General features: G+C 42.4%; 1 protein-coding gene and 1 long non-coding RNA gene across 4 annotated transcripts in view; one reads left to right on the forward strand and one right to left on the reverse strand.

Moving 5' to 3' along the window:
* Positions 1 to 21,911, reverse strand: part of si:zfos-2326c3.2 (mitogen-activated protein kinase kinase kinase kinase 4) — a 101,241-nt gene that overhangs the window by 10,649 nt on the left and 68,681 nt on the right. For all 3 annotated transcript variants that reach the window (XM_031280098.2, XM_031280099.2, XM_031280097.2), the window contains 10 exons: positions 18,645 to 18,733; positions 17,549 to 17,643; positions 16,749 to 16,833; positions 10,608 to 10,775; positions 8,811 to 8,919; positions 7,459 to 7,614; positions 6,975 to 7,118; positions 5,707 to 5,841; positions 5,424 to 5,524; positions 3,183 to 3,332 (listed from right to left, as the gene is read on the reverse strand). In XM_031280098.2, coding sequence (XP_031135958.1) covers positions 3,183 to 3,332; positions 5,424 to 5,524; positions 5,707 to 5,841; positions 6,975 to 7,118; positions 7,459 to 7,614; positions 8,811 to 8,919; positions 10,608 to 10,775; positions 16,749 to 16,833; positions 17,549 to 17,643; positions 18,645 to 18,733 — 1,232 coding nt within the window. The remainder of the gene's footprint in view (positions 1 to 3,182; positions 3,333 to 5,423; positions 5,525 to 5,706; positions 5,842 to 6,974; positions 7,119 to 7,458; positions 7,615 to 8,810; positions 8,920 to 10,607; positions 10,776 to 16,748; positions 16,834 to 17,548; positions 17,644 to 18,644; positions 18,734 to 21,911) is intronic.
* LOC118495994 lies at positions 3,592 to 9,752 on the forward strand. The gene is made up of 3 exons (XR_004898449.1): positions 3,592 to 3,672; positions 8,355 to 8,357; positions 9,742 to 9,752. It is a non-coding gene; the product is annotated as an uncharacterized LOC118495994 (long non-coding RNA).

Genomic DNA, 21,911 nt, shown 5'->3' on the forward strand with positions numbered 1-21,911 from the left:
CCTCCAATGCGGATTCCGTCCTGGTCGTGGAACAACGGACCAGATCTTTACTCTCGCAAGGATCCTGGAGGGAGCCTGGGAGTATGCCCAACCGGTCTACATGTGCTTTGTGGATCTGGAGAAGGCGTATGACCGGGTCCCCCGGGAGATACTGTGGGAGGTGCTGCGGGAGTATGGGGTGAGGGGGTCCCTTCTCAGGGCCATCCAATCTCTGTACGACCAAAGCGAGAGCTGTGTCCGGGTTCTCGGCAGTAAGTCGGACTCGTTTCAGGTGAGAGTTGGCCTCCGCCAGGGCTGCGCTTTGTCACCAATCCTGTTTGTAGTATTTATGGACAGGATATCGAGGCGTAGTCGGGGTGGAGAGGGGTTGCAGTTTGGTGAGCTGGGGATCTCATCGCTGCTTTTTGCGGATGATGTGGTCCTGATGGCATCGTCGGCCTGTGACCTTCAGCACTCACTGGATCGGTTCGCAGCCGAGTGTGAAGCGGCTGGGATGAGGATCAGCACCTCTAAATCTGAGGCCATGGTTCTCAGCAGGAAACCGATGGAGTGCCTTCTCCAGGTAGGGAATGAGTCTTTACCCCAAGTGAAGGAGTTCAAGTACCTTGGGGTATTGTTCGCGAGTGAGGGGACAATGGAGCGGGAGATTGGTCGGAGAATCGGCGCAGCGGGTGCGGTATTACACTCAATTTATCGCACCATTGTGACGAAAAGAGAGCTGAGCCAGAAGGCAAAGCTCTCAATCTACCGGTCAGTTTTCGTTCCTACCCTCACCTATGGTTATGGTCATGAAGCAGAAATACCCTGCTTCTGAAAATGTAATTGGCTGTAACGTGCTCCCAGAAATGACCAGAAACATTTCACCATGCCACGTGATTCACAAATGCTGGTACCTTAGAGCCTGAACAAGGCAAAGAGCCACACTAACTATGCTGTACCATGCTATGCTTTAATATATTACATTTTGATAATTTTATTACATTTGCAAATCTTAAACTTGTATATAAGTGCCTACATAGCCAGGCTCCCCAGGTGCTCAGTGACCTAGTGGTTCCTCTTACGCCACCTTCACACTGGCACTTGAAATCAGCTCCGATACGGTTGCGAAACGACCGGAAGTCATTCATTTCCTATGGAGATTCGCAGACCGCACGCGAATGGGTCCGAACCGATGCGAACATGTGGTGCGAAAAAAAAATCGTGTCCGTTGGTCATCCGGATGCGTTCAAAAAATTGAACTCTTGCGAGAGAGAGGAAGAGAGAGAGAGAGAGAGAGGAAGAGAGAGAGAGGGAGAGAGAGGAAGAGAGAGAGAGAGAGAGAGGAAGAGAGAGAGAGAGAGGAAGCGAGAGAGAGAGAGAGAGGGAGGGAGAGAGAGAGCGAGGGAGAGAGAGAGAGGGAGGGAGAGAGAGAGAGGAAGCGAGAGAGAGAGAGCGTGAGGGAGAGAGAGAGGGAGAGAGAGAGGGAGAGAGAGAGGGAGAGAGAGGGAGAGAGAGAGAGAGAGGGAGGAAGAGAGAGAGAGTGAGAGGGAGAGAGAGAGAGAGAGACAGCAATGATAGCTTTTTAAATTAAGCAAAAAAGAAGATAAAATGAGGAGGAAAACATCTGAACAATGCCACATTGGACAGAGTGGGAGGAAAAGAAGAGAAGAATGAAAGAGGAAGAGAGAGTTTGACAGCGATAGACTGAGTGGGAGGAGAGTGGAGGGGAGGGCTGGTGGTGAAAAGAGGAAAACAGGAGAAATAAAGGAGAGCAACGACTGACATCTGCAGACTGTGAGTGGGAGGAAGAGGAGGAGGAGAAGTGGATCCCGAGAGACCGAGAGGAGCGAGGCGATATGGTTGAATAGGGAGATAACAGCTGATGTTAGAAAGACAAAGTTTTGGTCAGCTATAAAAGAGAGCTCCAGCTACAGTGAGAATAGTATCTACGTATATCATGTACAACCTCAGAGATCTCTAAATATGTAATACTACAGTTAGTATCTACGGGGTTTTCTCCGCCGTTATGAGGCTTAGGCGCAGCACCCAAGTCGTATTGGGCACCACCTGAAGCTGAATGAATATAAAATCAATGGGAGCATCAAAACTAACTAAATGACTTTTTCCTCAGATCTGATGATTGTAGTTGGTCCCCAGTCAACTTCTTTAGCAAGTTTTGTGTATATATATTATCTGCTCTAGCTTTTCCAACGTTTTAGACACAGATATGGTAATAATAATGGTCCAAAATTATGAGAATTTTACCTAATGGTACGGTCCATGTACACTTTGTTTTCACAGAAGGGATTGCCCCGCTTCCCAGCATTGCTCGCTAGTGGTATCTCCACTAGCAGTTGTCAGTTTCTCTTCACTGACTACTGACAAGCAAAAAAAAAAAAAAAAAAAAAAACAGGCTACACCCTCCTACACCGCGATGGCTGCAGCTGATTGGACGAACGCGTCACGTGGGTCTGTCTGCTCCCGGATTTCAAAGCCGACCATGATGGCCGCTCCTCATTTGCAAAAGGTTGACTGGATTCAACTTTATGCAAATGAGGAGCAGGCAGCAATACGGCCCGCATTTTTCAAAGTCCCTGCGACGCTACCAGAATGTATTACACGGCTGCTCCCATAGAAATGAATGGGAAGCGTGGATTTGACGCTGACAGTGGACCATACTACATATACATACATAAAAATATGTACAATATGTATATGGGCTTTTTTTATACAGTTGCTATACAAAGAATCTCCCCCTCATGATATATCAAGGAGTTAGTTCAAATTTGAAAGTATAAATATTAACAAATTCGAGTCTAATAAAAGTCTAGTGGTATGTCTACCTTATGGTGGTTTATGGGGACATACATGCTGTTTAAAGACTTTAAAAAACATTGGTGTTCTTAAAGTGTATATGTAAAAATATTAGACGGCCCCAATTATAAGATGAACCCCCTTTTCCAGCACCTGTTTTTGGAGAAAGACCTTTTTAAAATGAAAAGCATTTTAGAGCCCTAAGTCCTTAAATCCTATCGGTGACGTCTCTCCAAGACATTAGCAGTCTTAAATGTTATCACAGTCTCTAATAACAGTAAAACATAAATTTCAAACACTTAGCTACTAACTTCCTAACCTATATTTTCAGACAGACGAGACACCCGATCAAATGTATGGAGCAGAAAGAATATGACGTAGACTCTTACATGTGTAGGCAGGTAGAGGTCGTAAGGTGTTCCAGAGTCGACATCGATGGCGTGGAAACCAGACAAGGAGCCGTAGATGACCTTTAACCTCTGGCCTTCCTCCACTGTCAGGTCAACAGACATTGGTTTTTGAGGCAGAGACCTGAATGACTGGGTAGACATGTACACAAAGACAAACGCACACACATCAGCAAAACAACTTAGTAGGGAGGTACACTTCAATCGTTACCTTTAAAGAGCCCCTATTATGCTTTATTTGGATTTTTCCCAAATTTTTTTGTGTTATATAGTTTTTTGTGTATGTAAAAAAACACATTTCACGCCAAATGGAGCTTTCTCTCCCACAGACAGCACTGTTTCTCAACTGCCTTCAAACGCGTCGCCCACATTCTCGTTTGAAATTCCTCAATTAGTGATGTCACTGATTGACCAATCACAACAGCTGACCAATCAGAGCAGACTGTGCTTTTCAGGAAGGCGGGCCAAGAGTGTTTCAGGCAAAGGAGCTGCAGCAATGGGCAGTATGAGAAACATAATGTTTTTTGAACATCAAAACATGTAAACCTATTCTAGTAGACCCAGAGAGTACAGGTATGACGGTGAAAAGGAGTATAATAGAGGCTCTTTAATGACGCATTTTAAAAATAAACTGTGACAACAGTAATCTGACTGGAACGTCTGCATTAGTGACTAATCAGTAAGTGACTTTAACAGTTTGAAGAGCAGTTGCATTTAAATATGCATCCTAAGATAGTCATCCTATTACTTCCACAAGGTGGTATATTTTGGGCCTTTCCTGAGGAGAGAGGGTTAAACTACGTAGAAGAAAAAGTAGCCCAGGCCACGAAGGACGCAAAGAAATGGGACACAGCTCTGCTGAGAATGTGTGTGTGTGTGTATGACTCTCACAGCCCGGATGTGTCACGTCTACGTGGTGTATGTGCATGTGTCTGGCTGTGGAAGTGACCCTATTAGATTTTTTATGTCAATGTCTATCAATGTTTTGTCCCAGATGTGCAAAGATGTGGTAAGGAAAGGAAAAGACAATGGAGGACAGTATAGGTAACCTGATGGTGGTGGTTTAACTACTGCAGAGATCCCAATCAAGGATAAAACTGAAGGAATTAGGATACTATCTGAGCAAGTTGAATTGTACATGTAACTTCATATGCTTAATTAGGATTTGTCCTCTCAGGATCACAGATGTCTGTATCAAATTTCATGTCAATCCATCTAGTATTTCAGATATTATACTGGTGACCAAAGTGCTGGACAGACGGGGTCAGCCCTATGTCCCCACAGCCCAATGGTCCCACAGCCCTATGGTCCCACAGCCCAATGGTCCCACAGCCCAATGGTCCCACAGCCCAATGGTCCCACAGCCCTATAGTCCCACAGCCCTATGGTCCCACAGCCCAATGGTCCCACGGCCCTATGGTCCCACGGCCCTATGGTCCCACAGCCCAATGGTCCCACGGCCCTATGGTCCCACGGCCCAATGGTCCCACGGCCCTATGGTCCCACGGCCCTATGGTCCCACGGCCCAATGGTCCCACGGCCCTATGGTCCCACGGCCCAATGGTCCCACGGCCCTATGGTCCCACGGCCCTATGGTCCCACGGCCCAATGGTCCCACGGCCCTATGGTCCCACGGCCCAATGGTCCCACGGCCCTATGGTCCCACGGCCCTATGGTCCCACGGCCCTATGGTCCCACAGCCCAATGGTCCCACAGCCCAATGTTCCCACAGCCCAATGGTCCCACAGCCCTATGTTCCCACATTTCTAAGATTTTTCTTAAAATTAGGCCCTATGTTAGGGTTAGGGTTACATTCCATCTGTAGTCCATTGCTACTAAATAATAGGTTGGGTGTAATTGGCTACCAAATTGGTAGAATTTATGAAAAAGGAAATAGGGCCTAATTTTGGAAAAAAAATCATAGAAATATGGGAACTGTGGGAACATAGGGCCTAATTTTGAAAAAAAATCTTAGAAATGTGGGAACATAGGGCTGTGGGAACATAGGGCCTAATTTTTAGTGAAAAAAAAATTCTTAGAAATGTGGGAACATAGGCACGCTCCTGGACAGACGGACCAACAAGTCCAACATTACCATCCCTTGAGCCTTGCAGCTAGTGTAGCTAAAAGAAGATCATTGTATAACCTAGACTGTAGTACACAGTATGTGTGTGACTGACAACACAGAGGATACATTTTCCATTTTATTTAAATGTCACCAACCTTGAAGGCCATGAATTTGTGGTAGGGTTTGGGGGCCCAGGCGTACACCTCCACGGCGTTCTTCAAAGCAATCACTAAGAACTTTATCTTATCGTAACGCACTGGAGAAACAAGATGGACAGAGGACCGTAAAGAGGTGATCGCTGACTCTGCACATGTGGCTCTCAAAGATGTCTACTGAAACAATACTTTTAGTCATTTGTCATTTACATTTTGTCTAGTATGTAGCTTGGAAGAGATTGTAGGCCCACCATTTAATGTGCCCAGTGCAGGTTGTACTTACCCACTTTATAGTGTACGCAGCCTTCTAGATCCCCTACTGAGGTCCAACCCTGTCTCTTCTCCACCTCTGGGTCATTGTGCAGGATTTTATTCCTTAACCAGGACAGATAGTACAGACGGAGCTTGTTCTTTTTACCTACAGACAAACAGAGAGAGAGAGAGAGAGAGAGAGAGAGAGAGAGAGAGAGAGAGAGAGAGAGAGAGAGAGAGAGAGAGAGAGAGAGGGAGAGAGAGAGAGGGATGGAGACGATGGTGAATCCTGTACAGATGAAACTTGACAGTCAACGTGAACAGAAAGTAATGCTCTCCCATTTATCCAGTTACATGCAGTTGTACAAAATACCCTGGAGTATTGATGGTGACAGGCAGGTTATTCATTCCTCAGTGTCTTTAATAATAATACGTTTTATTTATATAGCGCTTTACATGGTATTCAAAGTATACAGTGTATTGTGGCGGTGGAGCAGGTCTGTGAGGTAGGAAGGAGCCTGGTTATGAAGGGCTTTGTGGGTGAGGAGGAGGACTTTAAACTGGATGCGTTGGGAAAACAGGGAGCCAGTGGAGGTTCTGAAGGACGGGAATGATGTGATCACAGAACCAACATGCAGAAGCAGCTTTTAGGTTTTACGCGCCACATTTATGGAATGAACTTCCTGAACACTTACGATCTGCCCCAATCCTGTGTTCTTTTAAACCAAGACTTAAAACTTTTCTGTTCGTCATTTAGAGATGGCCATTTCTCCTGATTTGAAAGTCTTTTAAATGTACTGTTTGTTTGCTTTGTTTTTGATTGTTGAATTTTATGTTGTATTTGCTTTGTATGTGCATGCTTATGTAAAGCACTTCGAATTGCCTTTGTGTATGAACTGTGCTATATACAGTCCCTCCAGAAAAACGTGATTATGCGATCGCATAATTCAACGCATAATCAGCCAAAGTCCGCATATTTATGCGGGGGCCGCATTTTTTTCAAATACGCCGCACTTTCGCCGCATAAATTGCAGATTTCTGCGCAAAATGTGCGGGGCTTGCATGATTTCATAATCCCCGCATTTTCGTTGTAAAAAAGTCACACATATCTTAGCAGAAAGTTGAAAAAATGTTGCGTTTACTTCACACAAGAGCAGCCATTTTCCCCTGGAAAATTCCCCAAGGATTTTTGCCCGCAACAATCACAAAAAAAAAACAAAAAAAAAACCTTGCCTTACTGTATGCATGCATTCTACTGTGTCAGTGTGTTGTGTATATCTGAACCTACAGTACATGTACCTGATATAGTGATCAGCACGTTGAGTCCTTCCAACACATCCATCTGCTGAAACCTTCGTCTGCTGATGAGGGAGTAGACTTTTCCCTGACCACTTCGATCCAGCAGCCACAGACCATTCTCTGTCCCCACCAACAGATTCACACCTGCCCAACACAACAGACACACACACCTTACAGCCCACACCCAACATGCTGTGTCATGCATCCATCTACTGTATCTGTGAAACACCAGTAACTCTGTATATTGGTGTGAAATCCAAAATAAACAATATACATGTATGGAGTCTGCACACTGTCAAGAGGAGGAAAGAAGAACAAATTCAATAAAGTGTATTTGCCTAGTAAAACAAAATCAAAGAATCAGTTTGGTTTCATTCTTAAAACATCTACAATACACACACACACACACACACACACACACACACACACACACACACACACACAAACAGACACACACACACACAAGCAATTTACAACTACAAACCCCATAGTCCAGCACAGAGAACCTCAGTGTTGAATTTCTTCTTGTACTTGCGGATCTCTGGAGTGTCGCTCTGCGGACGAATGTTGGTCGGGTTCACATTCACCACAGAGCCCTTCCTGTGGTTCTCTCTCTTGATTTGCTCACCCTTACTGTCCACTGCATGGGGACAAAAAACTAATTGTGTAAGGCCCTTGGTTGCAAAATCATCTTATAGCTTAAAAGTGTAAGAAAAGCAAAAAAATCGGTAAATGTTTTTTTTTTTTTAAAGACTGCATTTACATAGTCATTTGGTCCTACTGTACTTAAGTATGATAACTAGTATTATTAACGAGTATTATAGGCTAGCCGGACAGAATTGTGTGAATCTAGTGGAATGTTAGAATAGGATTCAGAAAGGACTTGGGCTTTAGGGCTTTTCAGTTTGATCCGAACCAAAATTACAGGTGTGAAACCTCCCCCGGACCACGGTCTGGATCAAAAGACCAAATTTTGGTCCGATAAAAAGAGGTGGTCTCGGTCCAGACCACCATGGTCCGGTTCGTTTACAGTGTGAAAGCATTTTCTTGGATGGTTCGGACTTTCGGACCAAATACAAGAAGCTCCGGCAGGCTCTCCTTGTGTTACAAGACCGGGGAATAGCTCCTTTAAGGAATAGCTCGGTGCTTAGTGTGTAGGCTACATGAGAGAGTGATTGACGGTGAATGTGCTCAGAGCAGACAGCGGTCGGCTATCAGAGCATAGAATACATCAGCAGTTTATTTGTTAAGTGGTAGTAAATGTACAGTGTAGGTTTCCGTTTGTCTCTGAATAAATTCTCCAGAAAGAAAGTTCCCGTTTCTTGCTTCTCAACATCACAACAAAACAAAAAGAGCCGCGGCAGTAGGGGAGAGCAGCAGTCAGTTAAAAAAACTCTGACACATAGAGAGATACGAGAGGACGGGGAAGTCCGTCTACAAACCAATGAATTTTAAGTATCTGGAGACGCAGCTCACGTATGTGATGATGGCAGGACAGTTTTGTCACGTATAGATCTTTAGTGCGCTTGCATAACTGCAGTGTGAAACTAAAACTTACCGGATCAAATGTATACAATGTAACAAAAACATGAACCTTGGTCCGGACCTTGGTTCGGACTTTCAGGTGTGAAAACGCCCTTAAAGGGTTAACAATGCATGGTGTAGTTAAATGAGCCCAGTGTCTGACAGGGCCCAACAGTAAAACTGTGTTCTCTCATTCCATTGCAATGTATGTTAGTGTATTGTTTATGCGAGTGGATGTATAGTGTGTGTGGATGTATTGTGTGTGTGTGTGTGTGTGTGTGTGTGTGTGTGTGTGTGTGTAAATGTACTCACCAGGGCTCTGTGGTGGCGATGATATGGGGATCAATCTTGGATCGATGAATGACAGGAAGGAGGAAGAGGAAGATGAGGAGGCGTTTTTACCAGTAGGACTGCTGGCGGCCTGATGATGTCCAACAAGAAAAAAAACGGTTTATTCCACACCATCATTCTTATTGTTTGATTTTGGTTATGTATTTACGGCTTTATAGATCAGTGACAATAACTCTGCCACCGTCTAACATCACCAACAACCCTTGGGTTCTCTTTCAAGCCTTCAACTATTTCACGCTCTAAACATTACTGCTACAAATGCATTCTTGGTACTTAATTTGTACGAGGACATATAAAAACACAGTAAGCACATTTATAGATTGATACTACTACTCCTGGGAGCATTAAGACAAATCATATCACTACTGATACTGTGGGTACTCGATCTGTGCTCCCTGCACGCTACTGTACATGTCACAAAAACAACAATGTCGCCATGGCGTAGTACACGGACGTCGATATGCGGTTTTTGGATCAGTGACAATAAGTACTTAATTCAAATATATTTATAAAACAGTCCCGCCGTTAACTGCGTAACGAATAACATAAAACGTAGCCTAGAAAAATATGCCGCCAGTTGCGCCGCCTGGCCGCCAAGTGCTTCAACACATGCGTGATACAAATAGTGTAGGGAAACGGTCACGTTTTCTACTACGTATTTATGCGCATGCGCGTATCGGATCGTGCAGGCAGCACAGATCGCCTACTACCGACAGATACCTTAGCAACTAAACTGTGTCACCATCTCCCTCTGGTGGACAAATGTAACTAATGCAACTAGTCACTTCTTGGATTTGGACAATGCTTTTCAAATGCTCATGAATACTGCTCTCTACTCTGTTGAGGTTGTACAGCCTGCTTTTATTCAAATGATATTTCTTGATAATGTCAGGACAAAATTCTTTTATCCATCCATCCATCTTCGTCCGCTTATCCAGTATCGGGTCGCGGGGGCAGCAGCTCCAGCAGGGGACCCCAAACTTCCCTTTCCCGAGCCACATTAACCAGTTCCAACTAGGGGATCCCGAGGCGTTCCCAGGCCAGGTTGGAGATATAATCCCTCCACCTAGTCCTGGGTCTTCCCCGAGGCCTCCTCCCAGCTGGACGTGCCTGGAACACCTCCCTAGGGAGGCGCCCAGGGGGCATCCTTACCAGATGCCCGAACCACCTCAACTCAAAAAAAAGTAAACTTATTTTCAGCTCAATGAGCGAAATTGTTTTTACTTTCTCAACCATTGTCAATACAAGACACAATGATGTCCTGTCGTTGACTCGGGCTGAGCGATTAATCGTTTTAAAATTCAAAATTGCGATTTGAAAGAATGTGAATAGCTAACCGTGAAGACCGTGATTAATCGAGTGTGAAATAATTAGTTGAATGTTTGGTGTAACATTTGGTTTACCATGTTCTATTCCTCTTTCTATTATTATATTTACTATTTACTGTTTAATGTTACATAATCAGAGATTGTTTAAAGAAATGTCCTATTTTCAGCAGATTTTTTGATTGATTTTTTATTACTTTATTTAACATGATCGTAGTAGAAGGTGCAATATGTAGCTAAAAAGAAAATTGCAAATGAAATCGTTACCATAATATCTGGCAGTAAAATCGCAATGAGATTTTTTTTCTCCCAAAAAGTTCAGCCCCACTGTGGACCTTTTTTTTTTTTTCTTTTTTAAATGTGTTGATTAACTAAAATATTCTGTCTGTCTACCTGTCTCTCTCTGACCGCACATTCCTCCAGATAAACTCACATGTAGGTCCTGGTGTGTCGGGGATCGAGGGGCTGTGGGTGACTGCGAGTAGTTGAGTTCACGTGTTCGCCACTGCTGGTCCAGTGCACTGTGGGTAGGACTGGAGGAGGACGTTTTCTGCAGAAGGTCTGGTAGCAGGTAGGTATCATCTGAACCTAGCCGAGAAATCTGTAGGACATAGTAAGAGACAAAGTGTAACGTCAAGGGGGGCTTGTTGTAGGGGTGCAAGATATATCGACTCAATATCGTTATCGCAATATCACGTTGCGCAATATTATATCGAGAGGTGCAAGATATATCGACTCAATATCGTTATCGTAATATATCTAAAGTGTCGCAATAAGTATGCAATATTTTGTTTATTTTCTGGAGCGCTGCGTCCCGTCCGTTGGCTGTGTAGCTTAGTTGTGTTTGATTTAGAGCCGGCTTGAAGCGCTATAATGATCATGTTTCATTGGCCAGTTACACGTTAGTGCACGTCAGCGCACAGGTCCACTACGTGACAAACCCTATGGAGCGAACCTCGTGACGTGTGTGCATATTTCAACAGAGTGACAGTGTAAGTGAAGAAATAGATAGAGACAACAAGACGGAACAAATCAGAGTAGAGAAAGAAAAGTTGTGTCCTGTTCTCTTTATTTATTTTACACTGTCCAACCAGTAAAACATGTCCTGTTCCCTTTATTTATTTATATATTTTATACTGTCCAACCAGTAAAACATGTCCTGTTCTGTAGACATGGTCCTTATTTATTTATTCATGTTGGACCAGTCCAATATGACAGTCACTTTAAATAAACCTTGTGTTGTATTTGTTATGAATCTATTTTGATGCGTTTTCCCGTAACTTTTGTAATTTTACATAGGTTTAAAAATATCGAAATTAATATCGATATCGCAATATCACATTATGTAAATATCGTGCAACCCTAGCTTGTTGTCATCAAGGTAGGAATGACCCCACAGGAACAGAGTATGGCTAAATCCCAAGGCTCTTGTTTGAAAGCTCCTCGCTCAAAACCGGAAGTTGTTATTGACCTACTTTGTGAAGGCCGTCTCAAAGCTCCTATTCCTGCCCTGAGGAGCGAGCGAGGATGGAGGAGGGATCTCTGAGGAGCTATGAGTGAGGATACACAAGAGCAGCCTTCCCGGATGCCGTGCAGCGGAAAGCCGCGCTAACTAACTCCCCCCCATACAGCCGATGCGTTCACGTGACGCTTCAGGGGAAAGGACGTCTCATCCCTCTAAAGACACATTTCCTCGTTTCCTCTCTCCTCGCATGATTTCCTCGCGTCTCTCCCATGCCTCCTCGTGGAATTTCTTTTTAAATTTTGTTTATTTTGAACATGTTAAAAAAAGAAAAAGATAAATAACATGTAGATTTCAGTACAGGCAAGAAAACCAACAAAAAACAAAATCCTCAGCAAACATATCTTTCAAAATGAATGTAAATGATTAAAATACGTAAGGATTCCCATGTCCAAAAAGGAGTAGAAAGAAGTTAAAGGTCCAATGTGTAGGAATTTCTCCCATCTAGCGTTGAGATCATATATCGCAATCAACTCTCTCACGCCACGCAGTTCAAAGTACGTATTACAGCTACGGTAGCCTTCATGCTTCAAAAAGCCGGTCTCTTGCTCTTTTCAATATCCTTTTTCTTTTTCTGGGCGAAGAAGAAGAAGACTCCTGTTCCTGAAATTTGGATTTTGAATACGTGTGGTCCTCCATGTTTCCTTCTTCAAACTCGCCGGGGGCCAGGAAGCTACAATACCCATTAGCAGCATTAGCAGCACCTGTGAGTTTATCATGTGACAGCGAAAATGCGAAAGGCGGAGCAGTATGTCCTGTATGTCCCTTACCGGCTAATGTATTTCAAGATGCTGCATGAATATGGAGCGTCTACCCCAGTTCATGCGAATGCAAATGTAAAATTTCAAGCCAATAGGAATACTTGGAATTGATGGTGGTGGTAAATATTCATGAAAAAGGATAAGTTTGTGAACGGACAACACAGATTTTGACAATGAACAACTAAAAAAACGTTACACACTGGACCTTTAAATAAACTGTTCTGGTCCTACCACCTTTTAGTTACAATTTAATTCTTCACCCAATTGAATATGTGTATATACACGCATATATAACATTTTTCTTTTCTTTCCATGATGGACTAAGACGGAAGGACGGGAAGCAAGTGAAGGAAACGTGGATTCAATTTAACGAACTGAGACATAGCCTATGTGTGGAATCTATGAAGGTAAATATGGTGCAAAAAGGGAGAGCTTGTAGAATACAATGTGAGAACTTGCAGAACAAAAAATCTGAACTTGTATGTTAAAATTTGCACTTGTAAAAATTTAATTTGCACTTGTAAAAATAAAATTTGCACTTGTAAAAAATATTCACACACATGTGATCTGAATTTGAATTCATACAAAGAAAAAAAACATGAGAGCTTGTAAAAAAAATCTGAACTTGTAAATTGAAATTTGCACTTGTAGAAAATGTTCACACACCTGTATTCTGAATGTGAAGTTACAGAAAAAATATTCACAAATGTGTAGATTGATATTTACATGAACACAATGACAGCTGCAAACTTATAATGCAACATTTACTCGTATACTTTTTTTTTTTACTCTGGTTCATTTTCCATCACAACCACAACTCAGTGATTACAACCTCTCGAATCTGTCACTGCAACTTCACATATGTGCTCTCTCGCATCACAAAGTGGCCAATCTGCGCACCTCGACTTTCACAACACTCTTGACGATACATTTGGTGCAAAACTAATTTGTACCTGTGGACTTAGGCTGTGGAGCTCTGAGCTAACAGAACGGGAAAATCAGGGTTTCTATTGCCAGATGAGGGACAACTCTGTCCGGCTTATTTATGTAGCATGGAAATTTGGTGGAATAGCATGCTAGCGTTAGCTAGCTAACTAGCAGCCAGCCCGCTTCTAAATAAATACCTTTTAATTATCTAAACACTTTTTAACAGTCAAACTAAAACACTGGCGGTGAGCTCCAGGGCCTGCAGCCGCAGACGGACTGTCATCAGTGGGGATCGACCAGCATAGCAACACTGCTTTTGCCAGAAAGCTTCGCTGCCGACCTCGACCTGCAGTCGGAAACAATAATTTCTGCAGAATTCATTGCTGCCGAAAATTGCATCTAGGTAGCAAGGAAATGCTACTACAGAGTCTGATAAAACATTGATGTCTCTAAACCTTCTAAAATCCTAATCATTATTGATGAACATGACAAAGAGATTTACTGTTGCCTAGTTTTTAAACAGTACTTTGCCTTATAAAATCATTATTTTCCCTAGTGGATGCAATTCTTGGCAGGGATGCGAAACTTGGCACCTGTTACCCACTGATGACAGTCCGTCTGCGGCTGCAGGCCGTGGAGCTCACCGCCAGTGTTTTAGTTTGACTGTTAAAAATGTTTAGACAATTAAAAGGTATTTATTTAGAAGCGGGCTGGCTGCTAGTTAGCTAACGCTAGCATGCTATTCCGCCAAGTTTCCATGCTACATAAATAAGCCAGACAGAGTTGTCCCTCATCTGGCGATAGAAACCCTGATTTTCCCGTTCTGTTAGCTCAGAGCTCCACAGCCTAAGTCCACAGGTACAAATTAGTTTTGCACCAAATGTATCGTCAAGAGTGTTGTGAAAGTCGAGGTGCGCAGATTGGCCACTTTGTGATGCGAGAGAGCACATATGTGAAGTTGCAGTGACAGATTCGAGAGGTTGTAATCACTGAGTTGTGGTTGTGATGGAAAATGAACCAGAGTAAAAAAAAAAAGTATACAAGTAAATGTTGCATTATAAGTTTGCAGCTGTCATTGTGTTCATGTAAATATCAATCTACACATTTGTGAATATTTCTTCTGTAACTTCACATTCAGAATACAGGTGTGTGAACATTTTCTACAAGTGCAAATTTCAATTTACAAGTTCAGATTTTTTTTACAAGCTCTCATGTTTTTTTTCTTTGTATGACTTCAAATTCAGATCACAGGTGTGTGAATATTTTTTACAAGTGCAAATTTTATTTTTACAAGTGCAAATTAAATTTTTACAAGAGCAAATTTTAACACAAGTTCAGATTTTTTGTTCTGCAAGTTCTCACATTGTATTCTACAAGCTCTCCCTTTTTGCACCATATTTACCTTCATAGGAATCCATCCTTCCACCATCAGTCACCCCCCTCGAAGAGTACAGCTATTGCACCCTCTAGCTGTTGAACATAAAAATGCAAAGAAGAATTTGGAGGAGAAACAGGGGAGCAGTGTGTGGATGTGTGTGTGTGTTCTTGTTTAACTATGTTCGTGGGGTCCAAAAACCAGGAATACAGTATACTTGTGGGGTCCTGACAGCTTTGTGGGGCCAAAATGCTGGACCCCATAAGTTTAAAGGGTTTGAGGGTTAAGACTTGGGGTTAGAATTGGGTTATGGTTAGGGTGAGGGTAAGGTTAGGGTAAGGGGCTAGGGAATGCATTATGTCAATGACGGGTCCCCACAAAGATAGTGACACGCACTATGTATGTGTGTGTGTGTGTGTGCTTGTTTTACTATATTCGTGGGGTCCAAAAACCGGGGAATACAGTATACTTGTGGGGTCCTGACAGCTTTGTGGGGCCAAAATGCTGGACCCCATAAGTTTAAAGGGTTTGAGGGTTAAGACTTGGGGTTAGAATTGGGTTATGGTTAGGGTGAGGGTAAGGTTAGGGTAAGGGGCTAGGGAATGCATTATGTCAATGACGGGTCCCCACAAAGATAGTGACACGCACTATGTATGTGTGTGTGTGTGTGTGTGTGTGCTTGTTTTACTATATTCGTGGGGTCCAAAAACCGGGGAATACAGTATACTTGTGGGGTCTGCACAGCCTTGTGGGGCCCACAAGGTTAACCCTACCAGCCCTAAGGTAATTTTTACAGTTCATTGTCCGTCTGGTTTTATTTTCTAAAAAAGCTTGTAAAACATCAACCCTGTGGTCTACAGTCAATTTATGAACATCATTTTTTTCAGGAAAAACTGGGCTATTAGAATATTTGTGCTGCAGTAAGGTCACTTGAATGTAAAAAAAGGTTGTATGACCTTAAATACAAATAAATAAATAAAACGGAACATGAATCTCAGATATATATTGATATCACAGACAGATCAATAAAAGCCAAGCCAATCTCCTGTATAAATCAGTTCCCATATGTATTAGGAGTCACACTGTGAAGAAATAAACATTATAACTTATACAGTTGACTAAATATATACATTTTTTCAAAAAAAGTCCAGACGCTTTTGCCCTCATGACATTCACTTATGCCAATAATCAAATAATAATGTCATATTTATTGAAATCACACACACAGCAATTTTCTAAAACAGTTCTATATATTTGGAGTCATGCAGTGCAAAAATAAACATAATGAACCTTATAACTCATGTAAAAGTATTTACTATTTACATTTCTTCAAAAAAAGGCCCAAATTTATGCCACATCTCAAAACAATCTTCTCTGTAGAACTGTAATTAGACTGGAGTGATCCATCTTTCACTCTATAGCCTTTGTTCTCGCTCGAATTCGCTGGAGCGATCTATCTTTGTCCACTACATAGTCTTTGTATGACCGACCTGCCTTCCCATTGGTTGAAAGACGTCAACACAATCTCGCAAAGCATCATGGGATATTCAAAATGACAGCTAGCATCGAGCTAGCGGCAAAAATGACGGAAAATTGATAAATTATGGACATCAAGTGGATAAATCTAGGATATAAGCGTTTGGATTTATTGCTGAACAACTCTGAAAAGAGGCACAACTTTCAGGCTGGATAGAAAACCTTCTGTAAAGGCAAAAAGACACCAAAGACACACCATCCGTGATGGCTAACTCGTTAGCTTTTAGCAGCAAAAATCGGTAAGTTTCTACATTAAACCGTTATCAAATTGTCTAAGGGTAAGGGTTAAGGTTAGGCATTTAGTTGTGATGGTTAAGGTTAGGGTAAGGGGCTAGGGAATGCATTATGTCAATGACGGGTCCCCACAAAGATAGTGAAACAAACACGTGTGTGTGTGTGTGTGTGTGTGTGTGTGTGTGTGTGTGTGTGTGTGTGTGTGTGTGTGCAGGGTACCTGGTTAAGATTGTGGTGAGGTTGCAGTACGATGCCATCAGGTATTCCTCTGAAGTATTTTCCCTTTCCATTGGACAGACCAGACCTTGAAAAGTACAGACGGGTCGAGATTATAGACCAGAGCGTGACCGCAGGGACTGCATTTATTAGTTGGAAACAGGATCAATACATCCTCAAGATCAATGGCAACGGAAACCAGGCTCATTAACTTGCTGGGATCAAAAGTCAAACCAGAAGAGACATCATTTATGTCAAAAATAATAAAACACTGTAATCTATTTACCCTCGCCAAAAGCGAATAAAATTCCCTTTAAGGGCATGTTTGTGGGAATGTAAAGTGCAAACCAATGACAAATTTAGCTCGACCCAGCCCGATTCAAGGTTTAGATGGTCCAATAAATCCTAAATTAAGACCAGGGATTTGAACATGCTCAGTTTTTTAAATAATTAATTAAATGCGTGCTTTCTGTTTAACTTAGCCTTTATAGTCAGAATAAACATTTGCACATACAGGGTTTCTAAGTCGATGCAGCAGAATTCTCTTTTTTACCCAAACCTTTCTCTGATTCTTAATATTGGTTTCACAACCCATCTTGCGACAGGACATGTTTCATAACAGCGTTGTTTGGAAACGGTGAAAGAATGACTCAATTCTTTGTTGCCACTGTTCCCTGCCAATCTGATTTTCAGTTATTTGCATTAAAAAGGAAAGACTGGGTGAAATGCATGGTGCACTGAAAAATCAGGAACGTTTTTGATACGCACAAAAGGAATTACTATACTGACGATGAAGCTCTCACCTGTTCCTCTCTTCATCATCACTGCTGCCGACCTCGTCACTGGATGAGGAGTATTCCGTGGCCTTGTTAAGCCGACTCAGTGCAGATCTAACGCCCTGCGTGACAGAGGTGAGGAACAACATGCAAGTGAGGTAAGGTGAATCAGACGATCAAAGACAGAGCGAAAGAAAACATAGACTTTGGTTAAATGTGGTAGAGATAAAGACGCGGATACAGAAAATGGATTCTGCATCTGAGGAAGAGGGACCTACCGGAAATACTCTGAGGTCATTTGAAATTGAATGTAGAGGGGGAATTTTGTGTTCCGTGAGGATACTGCTCCTCATTGTTAATCAAGACCATAGGTTTTTTCTGATCATGTTACTGTCATGCCTGCTCACACATGTGAGGGTATGCAGGTGTACATGTGTACTAGGGCTGCAGCTACTGATTATTTTAGTAGTCGAGTATTCTACTGATTATTCCATTGATTAATCGAGGAATTGGATAAGGCATACTTTTGCTTTATTAAAGAGCAATAGTAAATAGTGGTTTGATTGGCTGAACATAGAATAGGCGGTGCCCTACCCTGCCTTAAGGATATTTACACTTTTCCCATAATACACATATTTAATAGTATTACAAGGTTTTAAATGCACAAATTAAAAATTAAAATCCAACATTTCACTGGAAGCATATTTTATGATTTCACGTGACAAATACATTTGTATTGATTGATGAAATATACAAAAGAGAAAATATGTCAGGTCTCTTAAAATGAACAACTAACCCAATCAGCCTACCAGCTCTGTGTCCCCGCAGTGTGTGAACTCCCTCGTCCGCCAAGTCGGCCGGGTGATGCCAAACCTGAGGGCCCCGCGCCGGACTCGGCGGATGAGCTCTCATCTCAACTAGCAATCATACTGAATTGACATTAAATGCCCGGCCCTACCCACAACACTGTAAGCGTGTTGTTGTGCGGCAATAATGGGCTGTATATATAGTAAAATGGATTATAGAAAGCCCAAGAATTGCATCAATGATTTTTAGTGATCAAATTACTCGAGGAATCGTTTGAGGCCTATTGTGTACAACATGTGGCAAAAAAAGCATTTACTTGTGTATGTCCACTGGTCACGTTTTCTTGTGCCCTCCTGTGCTGCTGGAGACGGTGCTGCAGCAGAGGACTCTCCAGTTTGAAGTAGCCTACACACACACACACACACACACACACACACACACACACACACACAAAATTAGTAGCAGTTGTGAAAATAGCAGCAGGGTGTGGTTGAGCAAATTACTGGTAAGTTATAATGAGGCCGTTGTCAACAACGTGATCATTCATTTGGATGTGTGTGTCTGTCCACCGGATTAATGTAAGTCCACAAACCCCTGAGGGAAATATCTGACTCTTTTTTTTAATAATATGTTTTTATTGATTTTCACAGGAAATGTTAGTACAAACATAAGGGCTTATTTTTTTCATTCCCCCCCAAGTCCCACATAGAGTTTGCAAGTATAACAGCAGAAATTATTTGTACACTTATGAAATTAGATGAATACGTAGGCTGGAAATATCTGACTCTTAAAGGGGCAACTATTATATAGCATTTTCAGGACTATACTTGAATTTTGTGTTTATACTAGAACATGTTTACATGCTTTAATGTAAAACACTTTATTTTTCTCATAATGCCCATGGCTGCTGTACCTGTATTCACCCTCTGTATGAGACGCTCTGTAGGAGATCCAGTCTCTTTAATCTCTCCCCCCATCTCTCTTAATCCATGACGGCTTCCACTATCTCAAATTGATATTCAGGGGGATTTAGTAAGGATCTCAATGTCATGTTCTGTACTCCCATGTGAACAACTGTTCGTTGTTGTATTGAAGACAGTCCAAAAGTACATGTTGAACAGTTTGTTTCTGTTTGCAGGTTCCACAAAGTCCATCCTCATGCTTACCCATCTTTGTTAGATCCCATGCAAGTCCACAATGCCCGAGTCTCAGCCTTGTCATTATTACGGAGTGTTTTCTTTCTTTGCCCAAATAGCACTGCTCTGCCTGTACCCTATTTTGAATTGAAAAATAATGCCGACCCCTCTTTTCCTTTGCCACGCTGCTGTAACATTTTTCTTAAGACAGACCGGCATTCAGATATCCCAACACATACCCTTAAATCAATGTCTCTTTTCAGTGCCAGTTTAGCTGCCTTATCTGCTTTCTCATTCCCATCTACCCCAACACGGCCAGGCACCCACAGAAATCCCACCAATCCTCCAGCCTTCTCAACCTTATAGAACAGAGCCATCCCTTCCATAACAAGGTCTGGCCTGGCTCCCCAATTACTTCCTATCAGAGTTTTTCAAACTGAGGCCAAATTTGAACATATGACCGCTCTCCTTGGCAGCACTTCCTCCACCCACTGTAGTGCCCAAATTATAGCTATTAGCTCTGTTGTATAAACCAATGCCCCCTCAGACAGTCGTTTGAGCTGTACAATTTCAACTTGAGGAATATAAAAAGCAAAGGTCGACTTCCTAGTTTGTGGCTCTTGAGATCCATCTGTGTAAATCTGAAGATTTGTCTCCCAATGTTAACCAGCCTTTGTTTAACCAACCCCGGATATACACTACTTTCAAGATGTTTTATAATTTCCAATATACTGAAGTCTATTTCTGGGGTGGCCAGCAACCATGGAGGTATAACTGCCCAGTACACTTGTGGGGCCACACCGGCTTCTCCTAGTCCCAGTTTCTCCACCTTTTTGCTGAAGTTAAACAAAAAACACCTTTTCTTCCTTTTTCCTGATGCCCATTCCCAAGCATTATTCAAAACTGCTTTTGCTGGGTGCCCTTCTTTATATCCCCACAATTTAACAACATACTGCATCGCCAGTTTCTCTCGTCGAATTGACAATGGCATCTCCCCCATCTCAGGCCCCACAACATAACCTCAGAGCCTTGGCCTGTATTACATCCAGTTTTTTTAAAGGGGCGCTATGCAGTTTTGGCCATTTCTTTCTCGCTTTTTGCTGGCAGGTTTCTCTATAGAGCTCCCCCTACAGCTTCGGAATAGATATTTGGCAGCTCCTGTGTTTACTCGTGTCTGACTCCTCGCTCGGTCAGTCTGCCGTTTACTCTTTCTCTGTTCCTCCGACAATGCTTTCCTAGCTTTCTGCTTCTTTTTAGCTGGCTCAGCCATGACGATAGTGTGAAGAACTCCATCGCTACCTTGTTAGCCGGTCCCTGAATGGGCGTATGTACGCTCGCCGGCCCAAAGTTGCAAGGGTGCTTTTTCCGCTCACAGGCGCTAGAGGGAAGCGAGACGACCACCATTCAACTCGAAACAAGTCATAATCATTCCAATGACTCCAAAGCTGTTCAGTTAAGGTAAATTAAGCTAAAAAAACTGCATAGTTCCCCTTTAAGTGTGATTCAGCTGCTGTTCCATAACATATACAGCCATAGTCTATTCTTGACCTTATCATTGCTCTGTAAATCATTAGTAGTGAATCCCTGTCAGCACCCCATGTACTACCTGAGAGGGAACACATTACATTTATCACTTTCTCACACTTATTAACAACATTATTGATCTGTTTTCCCCATGTTAGCCTCTCATCAAAATGCACTCACTAGAATTTCAATAGAAATCCTTAACCCTTTCAATTACTTGTCCATACATAAATAAACCATTACATTGCTTTTCTTGTTACCAAATATTACATATTTTGATTTATCCACTGATATTTTAAATCCCCATTTTTCACCCCAGCTAGATACCTCGTTTAGGGCTACCTGCATTCGCTCAATTGTTTTGTTGGAAATTTCTGCCCCTTTTCCAGATGGTCCCGTCATCTGCAAACAGGGAAAGTCTGAAACTGGTCTCAATATCCTGAAAAATATCATTTATCGTAGCAGCTGTACAGTGGGTGTTTGGAGCTACGCAGTAAAGCTACAGGAAAACCAATCAGCTGAAAGACTGCACACACTAACTCCGTAGGAGGTACGAGGAACTGAGAGAGAGTTAGGAGATAATTCTTTGTGACCACTCTGTCAATTCCAACATGCCCTTTCAAATTACACACAGTCATTTGATTAGAGCAGCTTTAATGTGTTGACAAACGGGGGTCACATTAATGGATGTGTTGGGCATCAAGTTGTTTGAGAGCCGGCCACTCGATGGCACCAGAGTTCCTGTCTCTGTTGCTGCTACTACTGGACACTGGCTTGAAAACTCCGCTACAGTTCTGAGCACAAAAATGACCTTCCAGCACATACCAAGAATTTCTGGAAAATAAGTCAAAAGAAGCAACACCTTCCCTGGTTACACAAATCATATATACAGTATATATCAATGCTGCAAACACCCTTTCCAA

The sequence above is a fragment of the Sander lucioperca genome, chromosome 1 (assembly GCF_008315115.2).
Source record: "Sander lucioperca isolate FBNREF2018 chromosome 1, SLUC_FBN_1.2, whole genome shotgun sequence".
In the NCBI taxonomy this organism is placed as follows: Eukaryota; Metazoa; Chordata; class Actinopteri; order Perciformes; family Percidae; genus Sander; species Sander lucioperca.